Genomic DNA, 26035 nt, shown 5'->3' on the forward strand with positions numbered 1-26035 from the left:
TGTTACGTATATAGATAAATATGTGTATTTGTACAGGCATAGGTACGTGTGTGTGTGTGTGTTTGTATGTATAGATACATTTGTATGTATATAGATAAATGTGTATATTGGTATATAAATTTGTGTGTGTGTAATGTGCAAGTTTGTATATAAATTTGTGTTTTTGTATGTATATGGATGTATGCCTATTGTGGGTGCGTGTGTTTGCAGGTATATAAATGTGTGTTTGTGTATAAAATGCGTGGCTCCGTTTGCAGTGTATAGATGGATACGTGTGTCTCTATGTGTGTACATGAGATAAATAAAGAGAGATGGCCTCCCTCTTGGCTCTGGATAAAGAGGCGGAGGAGGGGGAAAGATGGGCGGCTCAGAGGCGGAGGAAGAGGAGGAGGAAAGCCCTTCCAAGGAGCCATGGCGGCGCCTCTCCTCTCGCCTCAGAAGCAGGGAGCGGGTAAGGAGGAGGGCGAGGAGGAGCAGGGAGCGCCCTCGCCATGGACGCCTTCCTTCAGGCTTCCTCCCTCTCCCCTCAGGTCCCTCCCGCCGCCATCTTTGTTCCCTTCTCCAGTCCTCAGCCCCAGAAAAGGGAGGAGGAGCCACTCGCTCGCCCTTCTTGGGTTTATGCTTTATGTTTATGAGGCATTGCTGTGCTGGGACTCCCCTCCTTTCAGCACATGATGTGCATTGGTTGATGTTATGTGTGCCTCCCTTCAAGTCACTGCTGCTCTCTCGGAGGTTTGCAGCCCTCTGAGGCTGAGAGAGTGTGACTGAGGGGCTGGGGCTGTGTCTTCACATGAACCATGGTGATTCTCATACAGACAACATATATATATATATATATATATTGTGTGTGTACACACACACACATATATACATGTATATTTGTGAGTGTCTGTATATGTATATGTATATATATGCATGTGTATGTGTACATATATTTGTGTGTGTATATATGTGTGTATATGTGTATATATACATGTATATCTGTATATATATGTGTGTGTATATGTGTGTGTGTATATACTGTATATATACACATATATACATGTGTATATATGTGTGTATGTGGGTACATATATTTGTGTGTATAGATACACCTATATACATGTATATATTTATATGTGCGTGTGTATGTATATACATATGTGTGTATGTGTGTGTGTGTGTGTGTACAAGAGCCACCCAGCCTCCCAGTCACACTTTCTCAGCCTCAGGATTGCAAACTCCTTGATTGATAGAGACATATATATCAATCTCTGTCTCTCTGTCTGTCTGTCTGTCATGGGGTTTGCAATCCTATGAGGCTGAGAGAGTGTGACTGAGAGGCTGGGTGTGTGTTTACCTGAACCATGGTAGCGCTCATACATACAAGAAATATATATATTTATATGTGTGTTTGTGTATATATATGAGAGCCACCATAGTTCATGTACACTCACACACACAGCCTCTCAGTCACACTCTCTCAACCTCAGAGGACTGCAAACCCTGTGATAACATACATACATATTTATCATGGGGTTTGCAATCCTCTGAGGCTGAGAGTGTGTGACTGAGGCTGTGTGTGTGTGTGTGTTTACATGAACCATGGTGGCTCTCATACATACAACATATACATATACATACATACATATAGCCCTGGTGGCGCAGTGGTTAAATGCCTGTACTGCAGCCATACACTCAAAACCACAAGGTTGCGAGTTCAAGACCAGCAAAAGGGCCCAAGCTCGACTCAGGCTTGCATCCTTCCAAGGAGGGAGCTAAAATGAGTACCCAGACTGTTGGGGGCAAATTAGCTTACTTGCTAATTAGCTTACTTGCTGTTCACCGCTATGATCTTTGGAATAGCGGTATATAAATAAAACAAATTATTATTATTATTATTATATACAGAGCCACCATGGTTCATGTACACTCACACACCCAGTCACACTCTCTCAGCCTCAAAGGTTTGCAAACCCCATGACAGACAGATACATACAAACCCCGTGATACATAGATACATACTTGTGCTCGAGGTAGAAACCACAAATAGTAAAGTCCGAGTTCATTGGCTCTCTCTAGGATTTCTGTCAGGGACACACAAACACATTCCCAACAGAAATCCATCAGTGATACCTTTGTTCGCCAACCGAAATGCACAATACACTTGTTGCAAATATTGCGCCTTTCGGTTGACCGATAAAAGTGTCACTGATGGATTTTTGTTCACATTTGTTAAATGGCCAACGCAGCTACCTCTGAACATTCCCAACAGGGTTTTTAACGCTCTCTCTTCCTGCAATGCGCAGGCTCTGCTCAGTTGCACATGAAAAACATTGCACTTGCATGCCTTAACCATGCAGCATTGCTGACAACAGATGGCAAATAGCTCTGATGTAATTCTTATTTGGAGTCCGTTTGCAAACATTTTCATAGAGTCGGGACTTTTGCTGGGGCAGCACAACGTCCAGCAAAATTGGGCTTAAAGACACTTTGTGTTGTTGGGATTCCTATGGGGCCATGTGATGTTTTTGGGAACGATTGCCTTGTGCCCCCGTTTCCCCCCCTCTTTCTTTTTACTAAGTGCATGTTTGGTAGCAATTAAAGGTCTGTGTCCTTTAAGTAATGCTTATTAGTACATAGCAGATGCTGTTTGGAAACATTATGCTTTTTAATAGGCTCTGCTTTCAGACTGAACATTGTTTTCCAAGCCCAACTGTCTGTCAGAAGGCTTAAAGGTATGGCATTGTTTAGGCAAAGCCTAAGTCAATTTTCTGCTCTGGAATCGAGCCATTAATGTTCCTCTAGGTTTTTTCTTTTTCTTCTTCTCCATTTCATCCGTCGAAGACGTTAAAAACACGTTGAAATTAAATCTTTGTTTGGTCCTAAGAATGTCCTCTGATGTTTATTTTAAAGCTGAAAGCAACATAAAATTATGTATATTATTTCCTTTATTAGGAGCAGAAACATGTCTCTTCTGCATGAATGACGCTTTTTGCCACATGTAAAAGGCTGGAGGCTTCTACCTACTTGGTTAAGACCTATGTTGGCGTTGCTGCCGTCGAACCATTATATGTGCTCTCCTGAACTTGTTTTACCAGCTTAGGTTATTTAAGATGGCAGTCAGCATTTTTCAGCTGGAAAGGCTAGAAATGTCTGGAATTTCTCAAATGCAAGAGGCTTCTGGCTCTAAATATAACCTCTGCATGGTTGCATGGTTTCAGTGCGTGCAAAAAATCCCTCGTATTTTATACCTCTGCCTTTGATGGTAACCTTCGAACATGTTTGGCCTTTTAAAAATAAAATCGGACTGGTTTACTAAAGCTTTTTTGGCACAGTATCCTCTTTACACACAGCCTTAGATGGATAACTGTTTTAAACGCTAAGGACTTAGATTGGCTAAAATACTGGAATTTGGCAGCCTCCAGTTACCTGGTTTCTAGTAGAAGCTGTCCATAATCAGACATTTGTAGAGAACAGGATCTAAGTAGAAAAGGAAGACTCACAAATCATGGAATCATAGAGTTGGAAGAGACCGCAAGGGCCATCCAGTCCAACCCCATTCTGCCATGCAGGAAATCCACATCAAAGCATCCCTGACAGGTGTCCATCCAGCCTCTCTTTAAAGACCTCCAAGGAGGGAGACTCCACTACACTCCGAGGAAGGAGTTTGTTCCACAGTCAAACAGCCCTTACTCTCAGGAAGTTCCTCCTAATGTTGAGGTGGAATCTCTTTTCCTGGAGCTTGCATCCATTGTTCCAGGTCTTATTCTCTGGAGCAGCAGAAAACAAGCTTGCTCCCTCCTCAATATGACATCCCTTCAAATATTTAAACAGGGCTATTGTATCACCTCTTAATCTTCTTTTCTCCAAGCTAAATGTTAGAAAGCTTTTTTATTTCTGTCTGCAACACAACTGTTGGAAACCCTGTCCCCACCAAACATTAGCTCTTTCTAAGGTTAGGCAAAAACAAGAGTTACTTTGCTATGAATAAAACACATCAATTTATGACAATAGAATATGATTCTAGATAGTACAACTGCAGTTGAAAATGTTTTAGGAAGAGCGGTGTGAGTCAGTCTCTATTTTGGAGACAAAACTAATTGAAACTGAAAATGACTGAACAACTAAACTGAAGATGCTGCAAACAATTATACTGGATACTTAAATATCTCAACGTGAAAGTCATTTTAAACTTGTGGCACTAATTCTGATACATATTCTTGTAACAGAATCCTGGGTTCAGCAGATATTAATGATTTTTTTTTTTTGTGGGTTTCTTTTTTTGTGTTGTGTGGTTAGGAGGTTTGGATCGATTTCTTGAAAACAAGATATTGGCTTCTTTGGGCAACGTGAAGTGGGTTTATATGAAGATTTTGTCCTGTTATTTTTTTGTGTGTATATTGATCATCATCACACTGCTTTAAATAAACCACTCTGAGGATTGTGCGGTTGAAGGCTTTCATGGCTGGCATCCACTCTGAAGATTCTTTTTGCTAAGAAGTTGTTAAAGTTTAAGTTTTGTATTGGCAGCATTTTACAGTGTGAATGAAATGTGTTACCTGTATTGCAAGAATCGCTGAGCTACAATACAGTATGCTGTAAATCAAAAGGATTTAAAAGGTTTAAAACCACGTGTTTGCTTGTTTTGAAATAAGTCGCTAGTCTCCAAAGTCTTTAATAAAAAGCACTTTTTAATGTGGTGCCAGAATGAAATCTCCAATCTCCAAAGGTGCTGTGCTTTGTCTTCCTGCAATGCGTGGGTTTCCATGGCCGAACAGGGATTCGAACCCTAGTCTCCAGGATAAATGTCCTACATTCAAATATCTACACCATTCTGACTCTCCTGTCCTTTGTCTTAGGTCTCCTTTATCCAGTGGATATGAAAGAAATAAACCCTGAAATTCTAGAAAGAACATCTCTGGTGTACCATACTAAACTATTAGAGGAATCGTCTTTAGCTCCTGAACTTTTCTCTGTTCCTGGAAGAGAGAAAGTAAGTAGTCCTTTCTGAATGCAGACTAGATAAAAATGTGTGGCTTAAGTCTGAAGCACAGGCTGCTTCCAGCTGGAGGCAGACTGGATGTGCAAATCTTTCCCCCATCCCTTACTCCTTTTGGCATCCTTTCAAGGGGTTGATGCTTTGCTGAATTCTCTGATATGCACTAAACAAAACAAAAGAGTTTATATAAGGCACACTGTTTTCTTAAGCTGGAGTAAGAGGGAAAAAGTGACTGAAACAATTGTTCCTTCCAACTCTGGAATGTCATTTCTTTATAAGAAAGGGGAAACCCTGTCTATGGTAAGTAACTTTTTATTTAGCCCAAGGAAGGAAAGGAAGGCCTGCCTTAAAATACTCTTGTAATGCCCTCTAGTGTTGCAAGGACACAACTACTTCCGAGGCTAAATAAAACAACTGGGGCATGTGTGAGTGTGTGTGTGTTGGGGGAGGACAAGAGGGTTAAGGCTGTTGTTCTGTCCTTAGCTCAACCTGTCGTGCCGCGATGCAGCGTTAGTGTCCCATCTGGTGCTTGGTTGGCGAGAGGGAGATGGCAGACTGAGAAGCTTAGCACGCTAAGTGACACTGCAGCCTTACAATAATAGTGAGACACAATAGGGTGAGCTGAGGATGCCGCCTTGGCCTCGTTTCCCAAAGCCTCTGGATTTTTGCGGCTAACAGTCAGAAATAAAGTACTGTATTATTTTGACTCCACTGCAGTGCTGGACTTTGGAAGCAGTGGTGACATTTGGGAAAGGAGAACAGGTATCTACAAAGACACCAGACCGATACAGTGGTTACAGTGACACATCCTTTGGGTCGCTTTTATTCTCTCCTCCCGATGTAACAGACATGTAATGTTTAAAAGGCTGTTGACCACATTCTGTCAAGACTAAAAATAACATGAGATGAGAAGCTTAAAAAATTTAGTCATTTGACCTATTGTTGGGGTGGATGATGACACTTAAGATGAGATACATCCCAGACTTGAAAGGGCTGCTAAACTAATAAAAACCCTCAATAACCTTCCCACTTTAAGCTTAAATTCTGCCTGCTACCTCCCCAGTTTCAACCTGACTACTTCCTGGGGCTGTTGTTTAATTTAAAGCAGTGTTACTGCTCAAACCATCTAAAAATGTCCATGCTTCCAGTGAGAGTCGAACCTTGATCAGTTCTAGGGTCCACTTGTTTCTCAACCTTGAATCAGAGTTCCATGTAAAGCAATTCTTAGATTGCGTTATTTTAGAAGTATTCTTTATATGTGAAGCTCCCAAATATGATGTCCTTTCAGACATAGGTCAATGATCTAATGTTTATATCTCTCTGTATATAGAGTAGATTGCTTTCAATAAACATTTCAGCCATTATGGTTCTTAGGTTCCTTTTCTTTGAGTATAAAAAGACATGTGGGAGAGTTCAGTGTAAGACTATTTCTAAATGGAGTGGTTTTAAAATCATAGGTTATTGATGATAATTTTCCTTCTTTTCTTCTTCATGTCAATAGTACACTTTAGGCATTTGAATGTAAATAATGTGTTTGATCATAGGTTCAACTTGAGGCTTCCTTGATGCATTTCCTCCCTCTGTACAGAGAAGACAGTAAATGTAAAATTCTGGTTTTGGCTGATCCACAAGACAAGAATGCAGGTTAGTGTGTTCATTTTTTCTTCTTCTCCTTCATCTATCACTATGCCTCAGATAATGATGGAAGAAATAAGATGTAACTGCTGAAGCTAAGGGCATTTGGCCCTGAAAAGGGGCTGGATGGGAGGCCACAAAGAAAATATATGTAAGCTATTCTACATGTCTGAGTGGAATACACGTTTAACTTTGCTTACACAGTTAACATACACATTGCTTACAGATAGTTCAGTAACGTTCCATAAACCTTACTTGTCCTTTCCCTGGATTAATACTTTCACTGACCCATAATAGTAACGTAAACAAAGTAAACAGTAAGTTGTAATGAGGAGTGTTAATGCTAGTGACCATGCCAGCTAGACAGTTGCCTTTCCTCACTTGTGGGAGCATTACTGCAGAAAAAATGATGCTAAAGAGGTCTTCTAGTCTGACTTAATGTCAGACCATTGTTCTGTGTAGCTCGGTATCATATGTATTGCCTAGCAGCAGCTAGGGATAGTTAAAGAATTGATATTTGGAAATTTGTATACGAAATTGGACAAAGGTATAAATTGGAATATTGGCATCTACTTGATTAAAACTGGACAATTGGAATTGGAGGCTAGGGAGCTGCATTAACTCCCTTGGAGACCATGGAGATTATAGAATAGAATAGAATACTTTTGCCTCCAGATTAGGGACATTTTGTCATGTTTTGCGTCCCCAACTCCAGGGAATTTCAGAATTGGGAAGTCACTTCTTGTTTTAAACAAAGATATCTTCATGGTCTAAAACACCTCTCTCCAAAACATAGTGATCATGCCCCCATAACTCCTATATTTTGGGGCATTTAGGGGCAAAAGGTTTTATTGAGATACTATAAATTTTCCAGTGTTTTTGACCCCCTGGGAGCTACCGAAACAATACTGCCAACAGGCTGCATGTTACTCATCCCTGCACCAGATGAGCTTCTCTGAATGTTGCAACATATTTCATGGCATATTTTGATAAGGTTCCATATCACTTTTGTGGGAAAGTGCATGTTTTAATTTGAGAGAAGATGCGCAACTGAATGTGTTTGAGAAGAAGATGCGCAGTTGAATGCATATAAGAATGCTTTTTAAAATAATGTATACACAAAACAACACTGTATGATATGGGCATGACAGAAGACCCCATGTCCGTTGCCTTAAGATGTGAATCCTTCCCACTCTTATTTGTAGATAGGTCCCTTCTCAATTTTAATAGCAGTTGAAACTTCCCTCATCCCTCAACCAGTGCTTTTCTAACAAAGATCTTTTTCACTTGTATGAGAATGTTTCGTATGCTTAGGGTAAGAAAATGAAGAGACTGTTTTGCTCCCCGTGTTTGATGTTTCTATTTTGTTCGTACCTTTGAAATGTAATCCATAACCCAGTTTAATGCCTTCTTCATTATTGAACTCCTTAACAGTTCTCTCGACTGTGTCATGAGTTGCCATTTTGTGAGCTTTTGTTAGTTTAGGAACATCGAGAGCTCAAGTTACAGCCTCCTTCCATTTATTTTATAATCAGCATGTCTAGAAATGTTAAGGCTGACATTTCCTTTAAATCTCCTTTAATATGATTGTGGGTATGGTAATGCTTTGTCATAAGGTGTAGAGTGGAACAAAAGCACACACTGTTTCCTGACATTAACCTGTAGTAATGAAGAAGAGTCAACTTTTTAACGAGAATTGGTCACAAAAAGCCCCCCTTGCAGTTCCCTGGAACACTGTGTGTCATAATGGTATATTGCTGAATTATAAAAGAAGGTGTAAAAGTTTGGAATCTGTGTAATAGGGAAGAGAAGTTTGTCTTGTTCACTGCTGCTTTTGAAGCCATTGTGGCCAAGGTTGCAATAGGAAAATAAAGGCCTCAGCCGGTAGAATCCATGATCTCCTGCTTATCTTCTAAAGGCTGAGAAAGATGAAAGCCATTGACAAAGGCTTTGGCAAAATCTCCCCAATTTAAATTGTATTTCACCTACTAAACAGCTGTATGGTAGGCCAGAGAGAGCACAATTTACATAGGGAGAATAATACATTTCCATGTGTTTCCTTCCCTTTGCAGTCCTGTTCCACTGAGCTGTTGAGTGAGAAGCTTGCAAGAGCGAATTCTGAGGTTTGGGTATCTGTGGTATCGCTATACAGTGGACCCATGTTATCCACTGGGATTTAGTTCCAGGACCTACTATGGATACCCAAATCAGTGGATGCTAACATCCCATCAAATACAATGGCATAGTAAAATTGTGTGCCTTATATAAAATAGCAAAGTCAACCTTTCCTTTTTGGAATTTATATTTTTAAAAATATTTTCAAGCCATGCATGGTTAAATCTGTGGATAAAGACTACGTGGATACGGAGGTCCAATTTTGCTTAAAGTCTTTAAGGACCATATGCAGGTTGCAGGCCAATAGTAGCCCACCTGCTGTACAGATAATACTAAGCTGGAAATGTCCTGCAACTTGATTTGGTTTAATGCAGCTTTTTATTCCTCCTGTTTTGTATGTAGGCCTGCTAGCTGTACAGAGAGTTATCTACCACATAATTCATGCATTGGTAACATCTTTATTAGGCTACTGTATATACTTGATTATAAGTTGACCTTGTGTATAAATTGAGGGCAGGTTTTGGGACTAAAATTATGGATTTCGATATGACCTGTGCATAAGTTGAGTGTAAAAGTTAGGGGCATGTAACAAAGGATCTAAAGGCTGAAGGAAAGGAAAACAGTGCCAAAGAACTTGCAAAATTTCAGCAGCCATAACTGTTTGTGCTCACACTAAAGGCTGGATCGATGAAAGAGGAGGGTCAATGCTTCCAGATTAAATTACACTCTTGCCTTTCACCAGGGGATGGTTCTTTTTAAAAAATAGGCGTTAAAGTACAATACTTACATTGACCCATGGAAAAGTCGACTCAAGTCTTTTGGGGTCAAGTTTTTGACTAAAATTTCTAGACTTATATATGTGTATATACTCATGTGCTCATGTACACTATATACATGCATATATAGTCATGCACTCAATGGACTCTACATGGAGTTGATTTGGGACCTCAGTTTTTGAAGGACCACCTCTCTCTGTATATGTCTGGACGCTGGAAGGGTCCTTCACTGTGTGCCACCAGTGGAGTCAACACACTGTTTGAGGATGTTCTCTTCTGTGGTACCCTGGTTGTGGAATAACCAGCTCTTTCAGACCTGAATGGTTTCATTCTGGTACAAAGTTAAAGTCCTTGTGGGCTAATAATTTCATTAAATCTGTAGACGTAAATGGTTTTAAATTATTTTTTGAATTATTCCATTGTTTAATCTGTTTTTTGAGAGTGTGTCAACTGCACATTGATTAAACTGACATTGTTGTAGGCTGCCCACAGTTTTTCTTTTCCATATATAGTGGGATATGAATGTTTTAGTTAACATATAATATATTCAAATTACAAGAGAAGAGAGTTCACCTGAACTTTAGGAAGAATGTCTTGACTTTAAGAGCTGTTGAGGGTCGAATAGACTTTCTTGGAGGGTAGTGGACATAGCCCTATTTGACTTTTAAAAATGTACATAGAGAGTGGATCCATTGCTTCTATGTTTTAGTCTCTGGAGCAGTAGAAAACAAGCTTGCTCCATCTTCTAGATGACTTCCTGACAGATATTAAAAGATGGCTGTCATTAGCACTTCTCAATCTACTCTTCTTCAAGATAAACATACCCAGTACCCTAAGCTGTCTCTCTTCGGCTTGGTTTCCAGACCTTTAGCAATCTTGGTCATCTTCCTCTGGACACCTTCCAGCTTGTCAATATCCTTCTTGAACTGTGGTACCGAGAAATAAAACAGTTTTCCAAGAGAGTTCTGACCAAAGCAGAATAGTATGGACACTTGATCTGGCCACTACATCCTTGTTGATGCATTCTAGGATCGCATTGGTTTTTTTGGCTGCCTCATGAAACAGTTGATTCACAATCACTCTGTGAACAGAATGTTGGACAAAACTGGCCTTTGGTCCGACATGGTTGGACGCATTGCTCTTGTGCATTATGGTTATGTGATGCATTGCTCATTGCATGGAATGCATTGAACAATGGCACCCACTCATTGATATGTGTTATACAATGTTGCTGTTCTGCATGGGAGCTGCGTCGTGCTGCTGCAGTATATCTCTGCATGTGCATATTTATCTTTTGCTAAGGGAATGTTGGATTGCAGCCACTACATGAGATAGCTCTGGGACGGGGAATTATATAATCCTACTGTTCGTGAGAGCCACACTGTTGTTATAATCATATTAAAGCTCACCCTGGTGTTTTAAAATGCCTTTGTATTCAAAATAATTTTCACAAATCGGTTTATAAGATAAGGATAAATATACATGTGAACATTTACAGTATGTTCTGTTAAAATGCTAATAGGGAAAAAAAGGCCTAAGTGTAATCGTTGATCCCAATTGTAGTAGACCTACCGAATTGATTCTCGCTAAAAGCCATGATAACTAACCTGAGGTTGGTGTATTTGAGACATATAATGAGACAACATGACTCACTGGAAAAGATGATAATGTTTGGTGAAGTGGAAGGCTATAGGAAAAGAGGACAGTCTTTTCAGTCAAAGAAGCCACAGCTCTGAGTTTGCAAAGGCTCAGCAGGCAGTGCATGACCAGATCTCTTAGGGGTCTCTTGTTTGTAAGTCAAAGCTGGTGGCAGATAACAACAAACTAAATCAGTGGGACCTGTGTGTGTTTGTGTGGATTGGTTCAATGAAGGAAGTCCCAACTTTTTGCAAAACCTGAGGAATGCAATTGATAACTAGTCTTCTTGGAGGTCTCTCATTCATCAGGTCATCATAAGTTGAATTCACCTTGAATATTTCAAATAACAGCAAAAAAAATGTGTGCAAAATAAGAAGTACTCCAGTATGACTGTTGTGTCATATGTGTTGCTAGCTGGCTACTTCTTTTAGATTCCCTAATTTCAGTGCCTCCTGAAAATCCAGGTGTGGCAGTGGGGAGGAGAATGGCTTGCTAGCAGTAAAAATATGTAGCAACTCATGCAGGTAACAAGAAGATGACAATAGGCATGTTTCTGAAAATCTGTATGTTCTCTTAGTATCATTGCTGCAACCAGTTTAAATAGAAGTTTCCTTTCCCCCCCAGTTTTAGCACTGTATTTGCACAGTTCCTGGTGGCCTATTGAAGATGTAGTGAAGACTACTGATCCTTTCCGAGAAGGTCTGATACAGGTGAAGTTTTTACTATAAAGCTGTTTATCTCTGTCAGCAATAAGGCCTCAACATTTACATGCTCAAGCTAACGTCCAAAACATCTGGAAAGATAGAGGGTGAGAACCACTAGCATAAAGGACAGAATTACATCCCTCTACCTCTAAGCACATGGACTTGAACCAAACTGAGCATTTTTGCAGTTGCTTTTAAGGCTAAGAAAAAAAAATTGAGGGCAAAGAAATCTGGTCATAGGTGTCCTCCACCTTGTGTAAAGTGACCATAAGCTGGTCTGTCCCTGGAGGGCCATAATGTGTCATTCACACAGACACCTTCCTCTAAGTATAATGCTCTGGTAGCATGCACTTTTCTAAATACTTTGCCAGGTACATTTCTATCTTTCCTGACCACTATCTCCACCTCTATTTTCCAGATATCATAAGAGCCAGTAATGTTCTTCAGCTGCATTTCATTTCATCTGCTGGTTTCTTTTTCCCCATTTTTGTCCCCTTTGTCCCCTTTGGTGGGTAACAGAAGAGGCAATCAGATAATGACGTTATTCCATTAGCAATAATAGCCTAGCAGTGTTAGTGCTGCTTAATAGTCCATCTGTTGGGAAGATCCAGTCTTATTAGCCTTTGGCACCGTATCTCATTTAACACACACATTTACAAATGCCTTCTGTCTTGGATCATTTAAACATGTATTGCATTTACTTCATTGAGCTCTTCTTGTTTAAGGGGATTTATCTGATCTGAAATGCTTACAATGATTTCTTTTGATTTTGATGTAGTTAGATTTCAATAATACGCCTATATCATTATTTTGCAAATTCCCGCCTCTGATAAGACACTGTAAATCTCTTCTGTGCAGAAGTCTCATAACTATAGGACAGATTAGTTAGTACTGTGTATGAAATGACTTGAATGACAGAATTGGGGGTATAGTTATCAAATTTGCAGATGACACCAAATTAGGAGGAGTAGCTAATACCCCTGAGGACAGGATCAAACTTCAGAATGACCTTAATAGATTAGAAACCGGGGCCAAAGCTAACAAAATGAATTTCAACACGGAGAAATGTAAGGTACTGCATTTAGGGCGGAAAAATGAAATGAACAGATATAGGATGGGGGACACCTGGCTGAATGAAACTATGTGTGAAAGGTATCTGGGAATCCAAGTAGACCACAAATTGAACATGAGTCAACAGTGCGATGTGGCAGCTAACAAGGCCAATGTGATTTTAGGCTGCATTAATAAAAGTATAGTGTCTAGATCAAGGGAGGTAATAGTGACACTGTATTCTGCTTTGGTCAGGCCTCACCTGGAATATTGTGTCCAGTTCTGGGCACCACAATTTAAAAAGGATGTGGAGAAACTGGAGCGTGTCCAAAGGAGGGCGACTAAAATGGCGAAGGGTCTGGAAACCATGAAGCCCTATGAGGAACGACTTAGGGAGCTGGGGATGTTTAGCCTGGAGAGGAGAAGGTTAAGGGGTGATATGATAGCCCTGTTTAAATACTTGAAGGGATGTCATATTGAGGAGGGAGCAAACTTGTTTTCTGCTGCTCCAGAGACTAGGACCCGGAGCAATGGATGCAAGCTCCAGGAAAAGAGATCCCACTTCAATATTAGGAGGAACTTCCTGAGAGTAAGGGCTGTTCGACAGTGGAACACACTCCTTCCTCGGAGTGTAGTGGTGTCTCCTTCCTTGGAGGTCTTTAAGCAGAGGCTGGATGGCCATCTGTCGGGGATGCTTTGATTGTGATTTCTTGCATGGCAGGGGGGCGGACTGGATGGCCTTTGCGGTCTTTTCCAACTCTATGATTCTACCTCTTTTGTAGCAATTTAAATGTCTCTTGATTTTGATAATCTCTCTTGATTTTCTCAAATATTAATTACACAATTTTCTGGAACTATTTCATGTGCAGACCCTCCATGTTTGTGTAAATGTATTTGTTTTTAATAACCATGGAACTTCACCTTTTTCATTGTTTTTATCCAGTGTCATTTTCTGCATTAAATGTTATTTAAATGTCTTATTTGGAAGTAATTCTTCCCTCCACCCATTTTCTCTTATTTTCTCTCCACTTTCCCCTGGCTTGGTTTGCTTTCTAAGGTCCAGACATTCACAGAAAGAATTGTCCTCTTTGTGCTTAACTGCATCATTTTTGGAACACTAGAAAGGAGTTTGACTCATGATGTACTCTTTGTGCCTCATTCCAAGAAGGAGTGTGCCAAAATATTTTGGATGAAAGGAGAGGCGGTTGCCTTCTACACCATCAAAGCAAAAGGTATGTTTGTTTTGAGCACACTTTCACATCACTAACCATATTTACAAAAACGAATGTGCAAAACAATACCAAGAGAGAAACGTGGGTTTCAAAGTGTCTTGTATTGTGTATGTTAAAAATTGCCTCTGTTATCCTCAATGGGGTGTGCCCCATTCAAGCCTATGGGGTTTGAATAAGTGTGAGCCTCCGTTTTCGTGCGGGGGAATGTCCAGAATGGACCCCCCGCAAAAATGGAGGGCCGACTGTATATTTCTGAGTGCTATTTCCTTAACTGAAAATGAGGCAGAACTAACATGGAAAGAATAGGGATGGGTTCCTGCACCCCAAAGAAAGAGCTGTCAAACACATTTAAGCAAACCTTTCACTCAAAGCTAACAATATGAATACGTGAAATTAAAAAACCAGTTAAGTAAGTCTTGCTTAAGTAAACAAAAACATTTTGAACACTTGAAAGCTTCTTCCAAAATGCACCCAGAGATGTTATGTTTCTTTCAGGGATTTTTTTTTGAGATAGGGCAGAATAGAACTATTTTCATGAATAAATATTAACTCAATGTGGTGAGAGAAGGAGAAGGCAGAATCTTACCCTTCCCAGGAGGTTTAAGGAAAAGCAAACTGCTGCAGCCTCTTCTAGCTTCTGTGTTCTTCCTCATTAATAGCTTTTGCAATACTGACTACTTGTTGATATAACTTGTCCATATGCATCCTGGTTTTCATCTGTGAAATACTGGAAGGTATGGTTGTCTAATCCTTTCGTCATGTTAATTTCTTCTGATGCACACTTCTTCTCTTTTGCACAGATCTTGACATATAACAGAATTACATGAACACACACCACTGGCCAAGTAATGCCTTCACTGAATTTTATTTGAAGCTAGATAGCTCTGCTCGCTTTCTTGGGTTTTCTGTAGGCGTGTGTTTGCGTGTGTACACAAATCACACAATGGGTTGACTTTGGGCACCATTCAGCCGAAACATGCTCTCCGGTTACACAAGGGCTCTGTCTGACTAAGGTCTCCCTCTGGACAAATGTCTGCCAAGACAGCTTGTTAATCAGGGACCTAGCTGGAATGTGCAATTTTGTTTGGTTTGGGTCTTTTAGATGTGGGGCAGGAAGGGGTTGGGCTTTTCCTGGGCTTTTGGATGTTTGAGAGCGTTAATGGCTGTCTTCTTTCTCTGCCCTTGTAATTGCTGTTTACCATTCTGTTGGCTCAGAGGGTTAGTCATTTAGTATGTGTGACCTAAACCAAACAGATTAAAGGCTTGAAGGGAGCAGGCTACATAAAGGCTGCTTTCTCGGATGGCATCCCTGTATTTCCCTTGTCTTTGCCATCACCCATAACACTTCAGCGTCATACCGAAAGCAAAATAGGGGTCTTCAGAGAAGACTCATCCATCCACCCCAATGGAATAAACTCATGGGGGGAAGAAGGATTGTGTCCACTGGCCATGCTTCCTGATGTTGATGTGCCTCTTTAGTTCACCCTTTATGGCCAATCATTCTGGAATTAATAAGAAAGAGCCCCTTTGTACATACACTTTCAACTTGAAAAAGGCAGAATTTCTGGAGCATGTCCAGAGAAGGACAACCAAAATGGTGAAGGGTCTGGATACCATGCCTTATGAGGAGCGGCTTAGTGATCTGGGTATGTTTAGCCTGGAGAAGAGAAGGTTAAGACGGGATATGATAGCCCTGTTTAAGTACTTGAAAGGAAGTTATTTTGAGATGGAGCAAGCTTGTTTTCTTCTGCTCCAAAAAATAGGACCTGGAACAATGGATGCAATCTACAGGAAAAGAGATTACATCTAAACCTTAGGAGGAATACCCTGACAGTAGGACTTGTTAGACTATAAGAATATGCTGTCTCGGAGAGTGGTGGAGTCTCCTTCTTTGGAGATCTTTAAACAGAGGATGGATGGCCATATGTTGGGAGGTGCTTTGATTGTATGTTCGTGCATGGCAGGGGGTTGGACTGGATGGCCCTTGTGTCTCTTCCAACTCTATGGTTCTATGATTCTGTTACCAAGGAAGAACTTTCTGCTCGAGATCTTCTGGTTGCAAGGAGGAACTCTTCACTGATTTATTCTCAGTGTGCACTCGGGAAAAAGACAGGTTAATTCTTTACAACAAGGGTAGAGAACCTCAGGTCTGCACTGAATCCCCTCCCGAGGTACCAATCTGCCCTTTCCAGGTAGAAACTCACACTGCTTTCCCATGAGCTCAGTGTGATGGAATTCTGGAGATTGTAGTTTTGTGAGACATTTAGCCTTCTCTGTCAGAGAGCTCAGGTGCCACAACAAACTACAGTTCCCAGAATTCCATAGCATTGAGCCATGGCAGTTAAAGTGGTGTCAAACTGGATTATTTCTGCTGTGCGGATGCAACCATAAAAAAAATCATTTCTCACGTATCTTGATTTGCTTGCACAAATTAGGTGCTTCACTGCACCAAACCTTACTTGATCAGGGAGACTGCAGATGAACTTTTAACTGACTGTCCTCAGTGGTCTGAAACAGTCCTTTGGTCTTATGAAAGGAACAACGTACTTTTTATACCATTTGGAGAATGCTTTTCAGAGAGTTAATTATTTTAATATATCAGCTATTATCTTATTTATTCATACAACCCTTTACAATAGGTCAACTTAAATAACAATTTATCCATTGAGAGACCACCATAGCTTTGAAAAGCAGAGAATTAGGTTAAAGCAGCTCACAGTTTCCAAAACCAGCTTTCTATCTCTTGTTCCTTATTGATTTCAATCAACTCATTCATGAGCTCTGTTTAGAATTCAGTGTAACTACTGGCAATTTTTGTGTCCTCCTTCCAGGAAGCCTGTGTGATGGACTCACCAGCCAATGCTACTTGCTCCCAGTTTTGGACACCATGTTTGTCCGACAAAAGTTCAGAAGATGCGGACTTGGTCTGAAAATGCTTCATGACTTTTGTCAGATGTTTGCGGCTGAGGAGGCTTTGGGACTCAGTTGTCCTGTTTCTGCAGACATGTATCGAGGTAAAGAGCTTATTCTATGTTTGTTTGTTTAATGAATTTATATCCCAACTATAATGCAAGAAGCTGAGCAAGTCTGGGTAGAGTAAGCCAATCACAGCTCATGGAATTGGGAAAAAATACAAAAACCAGAGGCTTGTCTGTAAAAGTGTTAGATAGGGCCAGGATGAAATAGACATAGAACTGATCAGAAAAAGAGTTAAGACCATTTAGAAAGAGAGGGATTGGTAAGATCTGAATAGGATTTTGGGAGATGAAGTAGGGAAAGTTTTTGGGGAGAAGTGTTACTTTGGGTTGAAATGGAAGCATTACAGTGCACTGTAAAGGGGACCAGCTTAAGGCTAGATGTTTCCTTTATTTGCTGTACAACAGATCTTTACTTTTTTATTTTCTGCATTTCTCTGGATTAATTAATATTAATTTAATATTTTCTAAGATAGAATGGTCACACTTTATCACATTGAACCTACTTCTCAACAAGGCCACTTGACCCGTATAGAGGTCACCTAGAAGCCTTAGGACTAGATCCGGGGAGCCATCCTAAGAGTGAGTGAGAGATGCCCAAGGATTGCAGCTGTAGAGTCAACCTGGATAAGGGTTTGGTCACACTGCCTTCCTCCTGGTGTGGGACCCAAGGAGGCCAATTTTAAAAGTTGCATAAGTCGGAAACAGAGTGACTGCAAACATTAATAGAGTAAACTTATTAGGTAATAAGATGTGAGATAGTGAGCAGATGTTACATCCTTTAAATCAGAGGTGGGGTGGGGATACCTGTAGCTCACACTCTGGATCCCATCATTCCTGACCTTAGGTCATGCTGGCTGGGGCAGATGAGAATTGAAGCAAAATCTGATGGCTCTATGTTTCCCTTCTTTGAATGTATGCCTATGGTAGAACTGAGAATGTGATAAGCATGTACCTGTATCCTAGAGATACAGCTGCCATATTAGTGAGTCAGCTGTGACTCTCTGACACTTAAGACACTCTTATGCAGCCTACAGAATTTGCTAATCTTGAAATATGTTTATTAACCTGGCTCCCCATGGATATTAATGTGAGTTATGTGTGTATTCGGTGATGTTGGGGCATTTTGTTAAGCTGCATTGCCTGTTTATCAATACTTAGGCTGTTCACAGGTAGGTAACTGTTTACAAGCTGGGCTTGCTCCCATGTAATGTGTGAAATGTCCTTTAGAAACTTAGATTGCTAGTGATATATTTCTAGTCATTGTATTCTTCTTAACACAATGAGTATAACTCTTCACACACACACACACATACACACACACACACACACACACACACACTAGTGCAAATGGAATCCCCCTTCCCAGGGAGGAAAATTCAATAATTTCAGCAAGGCTAAGCTATTTCTGTGTGTTTCTTTCCCGAGCACCTTGACTCTTATTTAACATTTATGCTTGACTTGCCTTCCTTTCAAAATAGATTGTGCATCATGTCACATGTATTTATTTCCTGCCTTGAAGTGGCGCAAGCTTCTGAAATGTGTCACTTGGCACAAACTAGAAAAGATGTCTCTTGCAATGAATTTTGTGTCCAAAGTGCAAGACTCTTCCCCTATTTATGAAATAATAAATGATACCAATGGGTAACTCAGCCAGTTCAGGACTACACTTCATCCACCCAAGTGCCTCTTTAGAGTAATCTGTGTGTAGCTTATGATATGCCAATACTATTTTTGCTAGTGAGCCCTTTCCCCCACATTTGTCATAGTTTACTGGATTGGCAAACCTGTAAATACATGGATTTGTTGTAGAGAGCCTTCAGATAGTTTCTGATCTATGGCAATCCTAAAACAACCCTATTGTGGGGTTCCCTTGATAAGATTTGTTCAGAAGGGGTTTGCATTTGCCTTCATCTGAAGCTTAAGAGAGTGTGATTTTCACAAGATCACCCAGCAGATTTCCATGGCTGAGTGAGGATTTGAACCTTAGTCTCCCGGAATCCTAGTCCATCATTCAAACCACTACTCCACACTGGCTTAAATAGATGAATAACCAAGCAAAAACATTATCATAGGTCAGTTTACAATATGTGTTTTGTATTATGTATCCATTAATATCACTTTGGGGGGGATTTTACTTTGGGGTAGATGACTAGGTTCCATTCAGGGGAAATGAAAGATCAGAGCTTTTTGATACATGATAAAGTGTGAAATAAACACATAAATAAAGTGTTTTGGTTCTCCTTGCCCTTTAATCTCTGCTATGTTATCTTTACTTTCTTAATGTGTCCTTTTCAAAGTGGAATGATGTGAGGCTGCGCTTACTCAGTGACTTCTCATTATAAACAGCTGTTTGGTGTCTACTCAGACAAACCATTCCTTTTTTTCTTTTTTACATGAAAGCGTCCAGACAGTGTTGTAGAAAGAAACTCAGTGTTGAACGGAAGATATAAATCAGCTCTTTCGACAGGGCTCTTCACTGGTTTCCAAATATTGTTACAAAACAAAGTGTTATGCAAGAAACTTTAGAAGTCCCAAACTAATCTTCATTGTGCCACATTCTTCCAGGCTGTTACAAATACTGAAATATAAATAAAACAGAAAGGTTCATGCCATTGAATATGGAGTCCATTGCATAAAGTGGTGGACTTCCCCTCATCTCCATTTCCATCCTGCAACAATCTGTAGAATAGAGTTCATTGGCCAGAGACCAGCTTGGCTTAGTAACTCAGTCACATTGAGGCTATTGCTTTCTCCTGTCTCTGCTTTTGGGTTTTGCTTATCCCAAGAGAAGGCAGAATCACCTTAATTTAGTTTAGTGCAATTGTAGGTGCAATTCTGGGATCTGCTGTTGTTATTATTATCATTTTAATTTTCCCTACAAGAGGTCAACACAATATGTCCAGTATAACTGATCTAGATATTCCAGATTTCATCAGATATTCCATGTGAACTAGTAAGGGTATTTTCTAAAAACAACAACCACTCTCCAGGTTTGAATCTGTTTCCCAGTTCCTGACCCGCAAATAGTTCTATTTCATATGCGACATATCTTGAGCGATGGAAATGGTATGAAGGCACACAACACACATACACGACAGTGATATTTAGCCCCAGATGCATTGATTTTGGCCGCTCTCACTTCCAGATTTTCTGCTGGTGTTTATCATCAGGGTAGGACTGTGAGGCAGGTCTCCGCAGAATGTGCCAGAGGGCTTCTTCACACAGCAGAATGGTCTTACCACATTGATAGAATGTGGCTCAAATCCAAATGTTAGTCCCAGCTATGGATGTAATGAAATCTCATTAACTGTCTCGTTCTCATTGAGACAGGCCATCTCAACATGTTGAAACAGCCCGTCACGATTCACTAATCCTTGTGAGATTTCTCATGCTCAGTGTGAGTTGTTGGGGACTCCCCCTCCCCCCAATACAATGTAAACATGGCTCTGCAAAAGTAGTGTCTTTTCCCTTGATGAATGAATGTAAGCACACACACAGCAAGCACAGAAAGACTGCAAACAACCTATCCAGTGTGAGGTTGTAGGCTTTCATGGCCGGCATCCATAGTATTTGTGGGGTTTTCAGGCTATGTGGCCATGTTCTAGAAGAATTTATTGCTGACGTTTTGCCAGCATCTGTGGCTGGCATCTTTGGAGAATAAACTCTTCTAGAACATGGCTACATAGCCCGAAAAACCCACCAAAAACAATCCAGTGCTTTTGTGTGACAATGTGGACTGACCTATCTGTAACCCTGGCTCATATGCAGCGTTGGTTAAACAGATAGTAGCAATGACTGGGTTACCCAGTCCTCATTGAAATGGTTTCAAATCTCACAACCAGCTTCATCTACTGCTCAAGATATCTTTTGGACATAATCAATTCAATGTTGTCACCTTTGATATTATGCTATTGTTTCCCCACTTCTACTGTGCCTAGTGTGATGTTGTGCGCCTTAATAGAAAACAAGTAATAATCTGGAAGAATATTAAGAGAGTTGACATTCTTCAGTGCAGTTCTTTTGATTGAGGTTCCCCATGATTTTTCCTTGCCCTGTTTGCCTTCTCTCTGTAGTTTGTCAAAAGTTCTTGGAGATCCATCCAGAAGAACAGTCTCGACTGTGGGAAGTGGAGGCACCAGGGGACTGGAGCCAGCGTGTTAGTATCTGGCTAAAGATTCAGCTGGAACGAAACCTTCCAAGAGGTGAGTAGAAAAGCAGTGAGGGCCCAAGTGTTATCATGGCTTTGTCTTATGGTGAACCTATTTATGAGAAGATATAAAGAGCCTTGGTTGCTAACATCCTATTCAGGTCTTACAAACTCAGGGACGTGAATTCCTCTATTGACCTGCAGAAGAAACCAGAGACAGGTCTCAAAGTGCTCAATTGATGCATATTATTTTTGGCCAAACCGCCCCCCTGTTTTGGCCTGTGTATGCTTTCAAAGGCTTTCTTTCTTCAGGAGCTATATAAAACCATAGAAAGAAACAATACCTCAATATATAACAAAACAATGCAGAATATGACATTATATGAAAGCATTTTGTATCTGTACTCATGTGTTGTCTTTTTCTAAGCTGTGCCACATAGTGCCAAAAAAGACAAGTGGGAGATACCTTGCATTTAATAATGCTTTTTTATTTCTAAAGATTTGGATCCTGCTGATTAACTTGTATATCTTCAGGCAGCTAATAAAACCAGTTGGTCACCTTGAATGAGACCAAAGATACCATTCTTGTCATTTAAAAAAAATCACACTTTGCTTCTCTTGAGGAATGAGTGATATTCCTGAAAAAGTCTTCTAGGGTTTCTGATGCAAAATGTGTGTTACAAAAAGCTGTTTCTCAGACTCAGAAGTCATTTTGCATTCTGTAGCACTAGCTGCATCTGGTGGCAAAAGTCTAAAACTGCATGCTTGAAGTTATATGCAGAGTCTACCAGTGCGATTTGTTGTTGTTGTTGTGTACCTTCATGTAGTTCCTGACTTACGATGACCCTAAGGCAAATCTATCATGGTGGTTTCTTGGCAAGATATGTTCAGAGGACATTTGCCATTGCCTTTTCTGAGGCTGAGAGCATGTCACTTGCCTAAGGTCTCACTGGGTGGGTTTCATGGCCGAGTAGAGAATAGAACCCTGGTCTCCTGAGTCATAGTCCAACCCTGAAGTAGTTTTATTGTTATTTGCCATCAAGTCAACTGTGGCTTATGGTCACCCTATAAATGAGAGACCTCCAAGAGTTTCAGTCATCAATTGCCCTGCTCTGGTCTTGCAAACTCAGGGCCATCGATTCCTTGATTAAATGCTTCTACCTGTATTGTACTCTCCTTCTTTTCCTACCGCTTTCTACTTTACTAAGCATTGTTGTCATTTCCAATAAGTCACTTTGTCTTACGATATTTCCAAATTAATACAGCTTTAGTTTAGCTGTACATAAAATAAAGCCCTATTGTATATTATGAAGCTTTGAATTGTGCCCAGAAACTGACCAGTAATCACTGGAGCTGTTGGGACTTGGATGCTCCCTGGAACTAGCCCTTTTTAACAGTCTGGCTGCAGTGTATATAGGGTTGCAGATTAGATTTTGCACTAGAATGAGTGACTATGGATTAGGATGATCTGGTTATGAATGCAAAGAAATTGCTGTTCCACAGAGCTGTGACCCTGACCAAACATCTGAAAGATAAGAGTGTAGACATTTACTTTATCTAAATGGGCAGGGCATTCCTTGCATGGGCTTTTGTTGCTGAAAAGACCCGCTTCTCTCTCATCACCCATCTTCTCAGAAGGTAAAAGGCATGCTGACAAAGGCTTCCAAACTGCTTCTTGGAGTCTTCTGAGTAAGATGGACCCAAGCCAGGTCATAACAAGCCCTATGGTTGTTATCAGTCATTAAATTAAAAGATTCAGTAAATTGCATTAAAATTAGTTGATAATCTTCAACTAATCTGTAGTCTAATATGTAATGAAATGGCCGGGTCATCAGAATTGGGTGATGGAATATAATTGTCATTTCTTGTAAGCAACCTATGGGTGCTCTTTAGAAAAACACCTGTTGTCATGGAATAGATACTGATGTTCTTTATTATATTGTCTCTTTCTTGGGAAATGCATTCTCATGTTCCAGAGGTGGATTCGGGCAGCCCTGGGGAGAAGGTTGAAGATGATGAACCTGTGCAGTCAGATGAAACACACATGAATAAGGTAGAGTGACAAACTGCTCACAATATAATCTGATTTTTCATAACCCTGGTAGTTCCGATTATTTGAGCAGGAAATCTGAATGGGGAGAGGGCTGACCACAGTCAGAGTGGATGTCCTGGTGGAGCCCATTGTTCTTTCCATAAAAAGGGCTGTTTCTGCTCCTGGAAATCAGCCAGAGGAACAATTTTGCCAGAAATAAAGGTGCTCTCTCTGTACCTTGTCTCTCCCTACATGCCCTTTTTCCCTTTTCAAAACCAGAAGTGGAATTCCTATTTGGGACAGGGAGGTTGGATCTTGAAACAGTGGTTGGGGTGGTGACTTGGTTACTTTTCAGAGGCAGCATTCAAGGCAATGAGCATTCAGACAGCACTATGCAAGCCCAGGTTTACTAATTGGTGAGCTGCCTATTTTTGAATTTGCATCTGGAAAGACAAAAGCAGAAATGCCCTGAGAGGTCTTGCAGAACAGTGGAGAACACATAGTATAAAATCATTATGAAAGGCATTGCACAACTGTTACTTTGCAGAATTGCATGCACAATGAAAATTGTATTGGATACAATTTTTGCATTAATCCTGAAAATTGGCAGATCCCTTGGTTTCTGCTTACTATGCATTTATTTAATAGAATTATATCCCACCTTTATTCTGTCACAGAACTTAGGGAGCTGCCATATTTGGGGTTCCCAGGTACTGATAAGATCCAAACCCAGTTAGCCCCAGCCTAGTCACTTTACCATTTGCTCTTGGACTGCACCTACTGGACCATACTGTGTAAATGTAGCACAAATCAGACTTTTTCTCATCAGGTGTATTGGTGAGCCATAACATACCTGTTTTTATTTCAGCGAGATGGCCACATTCCTAAAAGTACGGCATCACCAGGTCCTAATAATTTGACAAAGGAATGTAACTGTGAACCAGAAGATGCATTCAACCTTTGGCCTCATGATGAAGAACACGTTGTTCAACATACTGCTGAAACACAGCAAAGTAAGAGATCAAAGAAAAGGGCAAGTTGTGGCGAACCATATGAAGGCACCATTCCTAAGCACTTCAAAGGACTGCCTTAACTTTGTGATGTGGCAGAAATAAAATAAGAACAAGATGTGAATGGATGTGGAATAATAAGCTTTGAGCATTGGCCACCCAGCCATAAGGTCCCTAATTCAAATCTTCGCTCAGTCATGGATTTATTTAAGTGTCTCTACTGTTGCATAGTAGTTTGAGTATTGGACTATGACTCTGGAGATTGGGGTTCAATTCTCAGCTCAGCCATGAAACCCATTGGGTGATCCTGGGCAAGTCACATGCTCTCAGCCTCAGGGGAAGTCAGTGGCAAACCTCCACTAAACAAATCTTGCCAAGAAAACCCTCTTAGGGTCTAAGTCAGAAATGACTTGTAGCTCACAACAACAAACTCTTCTTTTAACCTGGCGTCATACAACCACAAACCATGGTTCTTTTTCAAAATACAGATTATGTTTTCTGGGTGAAAATTGGTGTGCATATTTTGCTATTTTGTGTACGTGAAGCTTAAATTTAAGTCTTCGCTGTTGTTTTATTTTGATAACTGAACTGAGCACTTTAGTATGGAAGCGTTATGCAAATATCATAAATAAAGAAAAAAAAGTTAAGCATTTCTCACTCCTTATTAAAATGAGAATTACACCTCTTTTCCCTTTCTGAAGAATATTCACCCATCTGTCCATAGGTGAGATCTCTATGCTGCTTATGTTCATGTTGGACGAAGTTCATTTTCTGTATTAGTTCTACATTATGATGCTATGTTTTTCTGCCACCACCAGATGGTGGTGCAATACAGTTTAACAACAGCAAAGCCCTGGCGACTGGGGTGCCAACAGTTCAAGCATGCATTGTAGTATTTTTCTTCACTGTTGAGCAGAGATACAAGGAAGGGGTCAAGGAAGGCTTGTTTTTAATATTTATGAATTTAGAGACACAGAATTGGTGAAAATGGTGTCCTGCAAGAAGAAAGCACGCTTAGAGCCCTCTATGCCAAATCTCCGACATGGATTTCTGAGGATTTCCAGCGGTAGGTCTTTGTTTTTTAAGTGTACCTTTTGAATTACACAGTTGTTGTCGTCATTATATCCTGCTCTTTTCCTAATCGTGAGCCTCAAGATGGCTTTCAAAAAATGATAAGAGATTCACATCACTAAAAGCATACAAAAATTAAAATATAATTAAACCTTCCTAAAATTAAAAGCAATATAAAAGCATGCACATTAAAAAACAACATCTATATGGATAATGCAGTACGTTATTAAAACCCCTGTCCTTGTAAACTGTCAGTGTTTGTGCATACATACACACAGTTAAGTCTTCTTAGAAAGGGAGATGAAGCCCCAGGGAGCCTCCGCCAAGAAGGTCCTCTCCCTTGTTTCCGCCAGAGGTCCCTGTGAAGGTGGTTGGAGGGACACAAAGGCTTCTTCAAAGTTCCCAAAGCCCATCTTGGCTCATGTAGGAGAACATGATCTTTTTTGCCTTTTTTTAAAAAAGAGATGGACAACCTTTGCCCCCTCCCGTCCGTTGGTGCCTTGGATGATCTCCAAGATTCCTCAGAAATTATGGCAACACTTAGGTGTCAGTTGGACGCACATGTCTTGGTTTCCATCTGTGAAGTGTTGGAGCATCTGCACTGTGTGGTGAAGCTTCCTAACATTCACAGAGGACATGAAAATGTAGTTACCCAGGCAACACTGG

At 40.4% G+C, this 26035-nt stretch overlaps 1 protein-coding gene across 2 annotated transcripts; it reads left to right on the plus strand.

Moving 5' to 3' along the window:
* The first annotated feature begins 343 nt into the window (after window positions 1-343).
* LOC149307446 (protein FAM169B-like) lies at window positions 344-24887 on the plus strand. Of its 2 annotated transcripts, none has more exons than XM_089538075.1 (9): window positions 344-451; window positions 4842-4975; window positions 6526-6625; window positions 11770-11855; window positions 13957-14131; window positions 16963-17145; window positions 21183-21311; window positions 23233-23309; window positions 24157-24887. In XM_089538075.1, exons 1-9 carry the CDS (start codon window positions 412-414, stop codon window positions 24379-24381), a joined length of 1149 nt encoding a protein of 382 aa, XP_089394201.1. In that variant the 5' UTR covers window positions 344-411; the 3' UTR covers window positions 24382-24887. The 2 variants fall into 2 exon arrangements, with proteins under 2 accessions (XP_089394201.1, XP_089394202.1); XM_089538076.1 differs by lacking the exon at window positions 344-451 and adding an exon at window positions 1966-2717.
* Window positions 24888-26035: the final 1148 nt, after the last annotated feature.

Source organism: Sceloporus occidentalis, unplaced genomic scaffold, assembly GCF_023333645.1.
Source record: "Sceloporus occidentalis isolate IW3139 unplaced genomic scaffold, rSceOcc1.0.p SCAF_9, whole genome shotgun sequence".
Classification (NCBI taxonomy): Eukaryota; Metazoa; Chordata; class Lepidosauria; order Squamata; family Phrynosomatidae; genus Sceloporus; species Sceloporus occidentalis.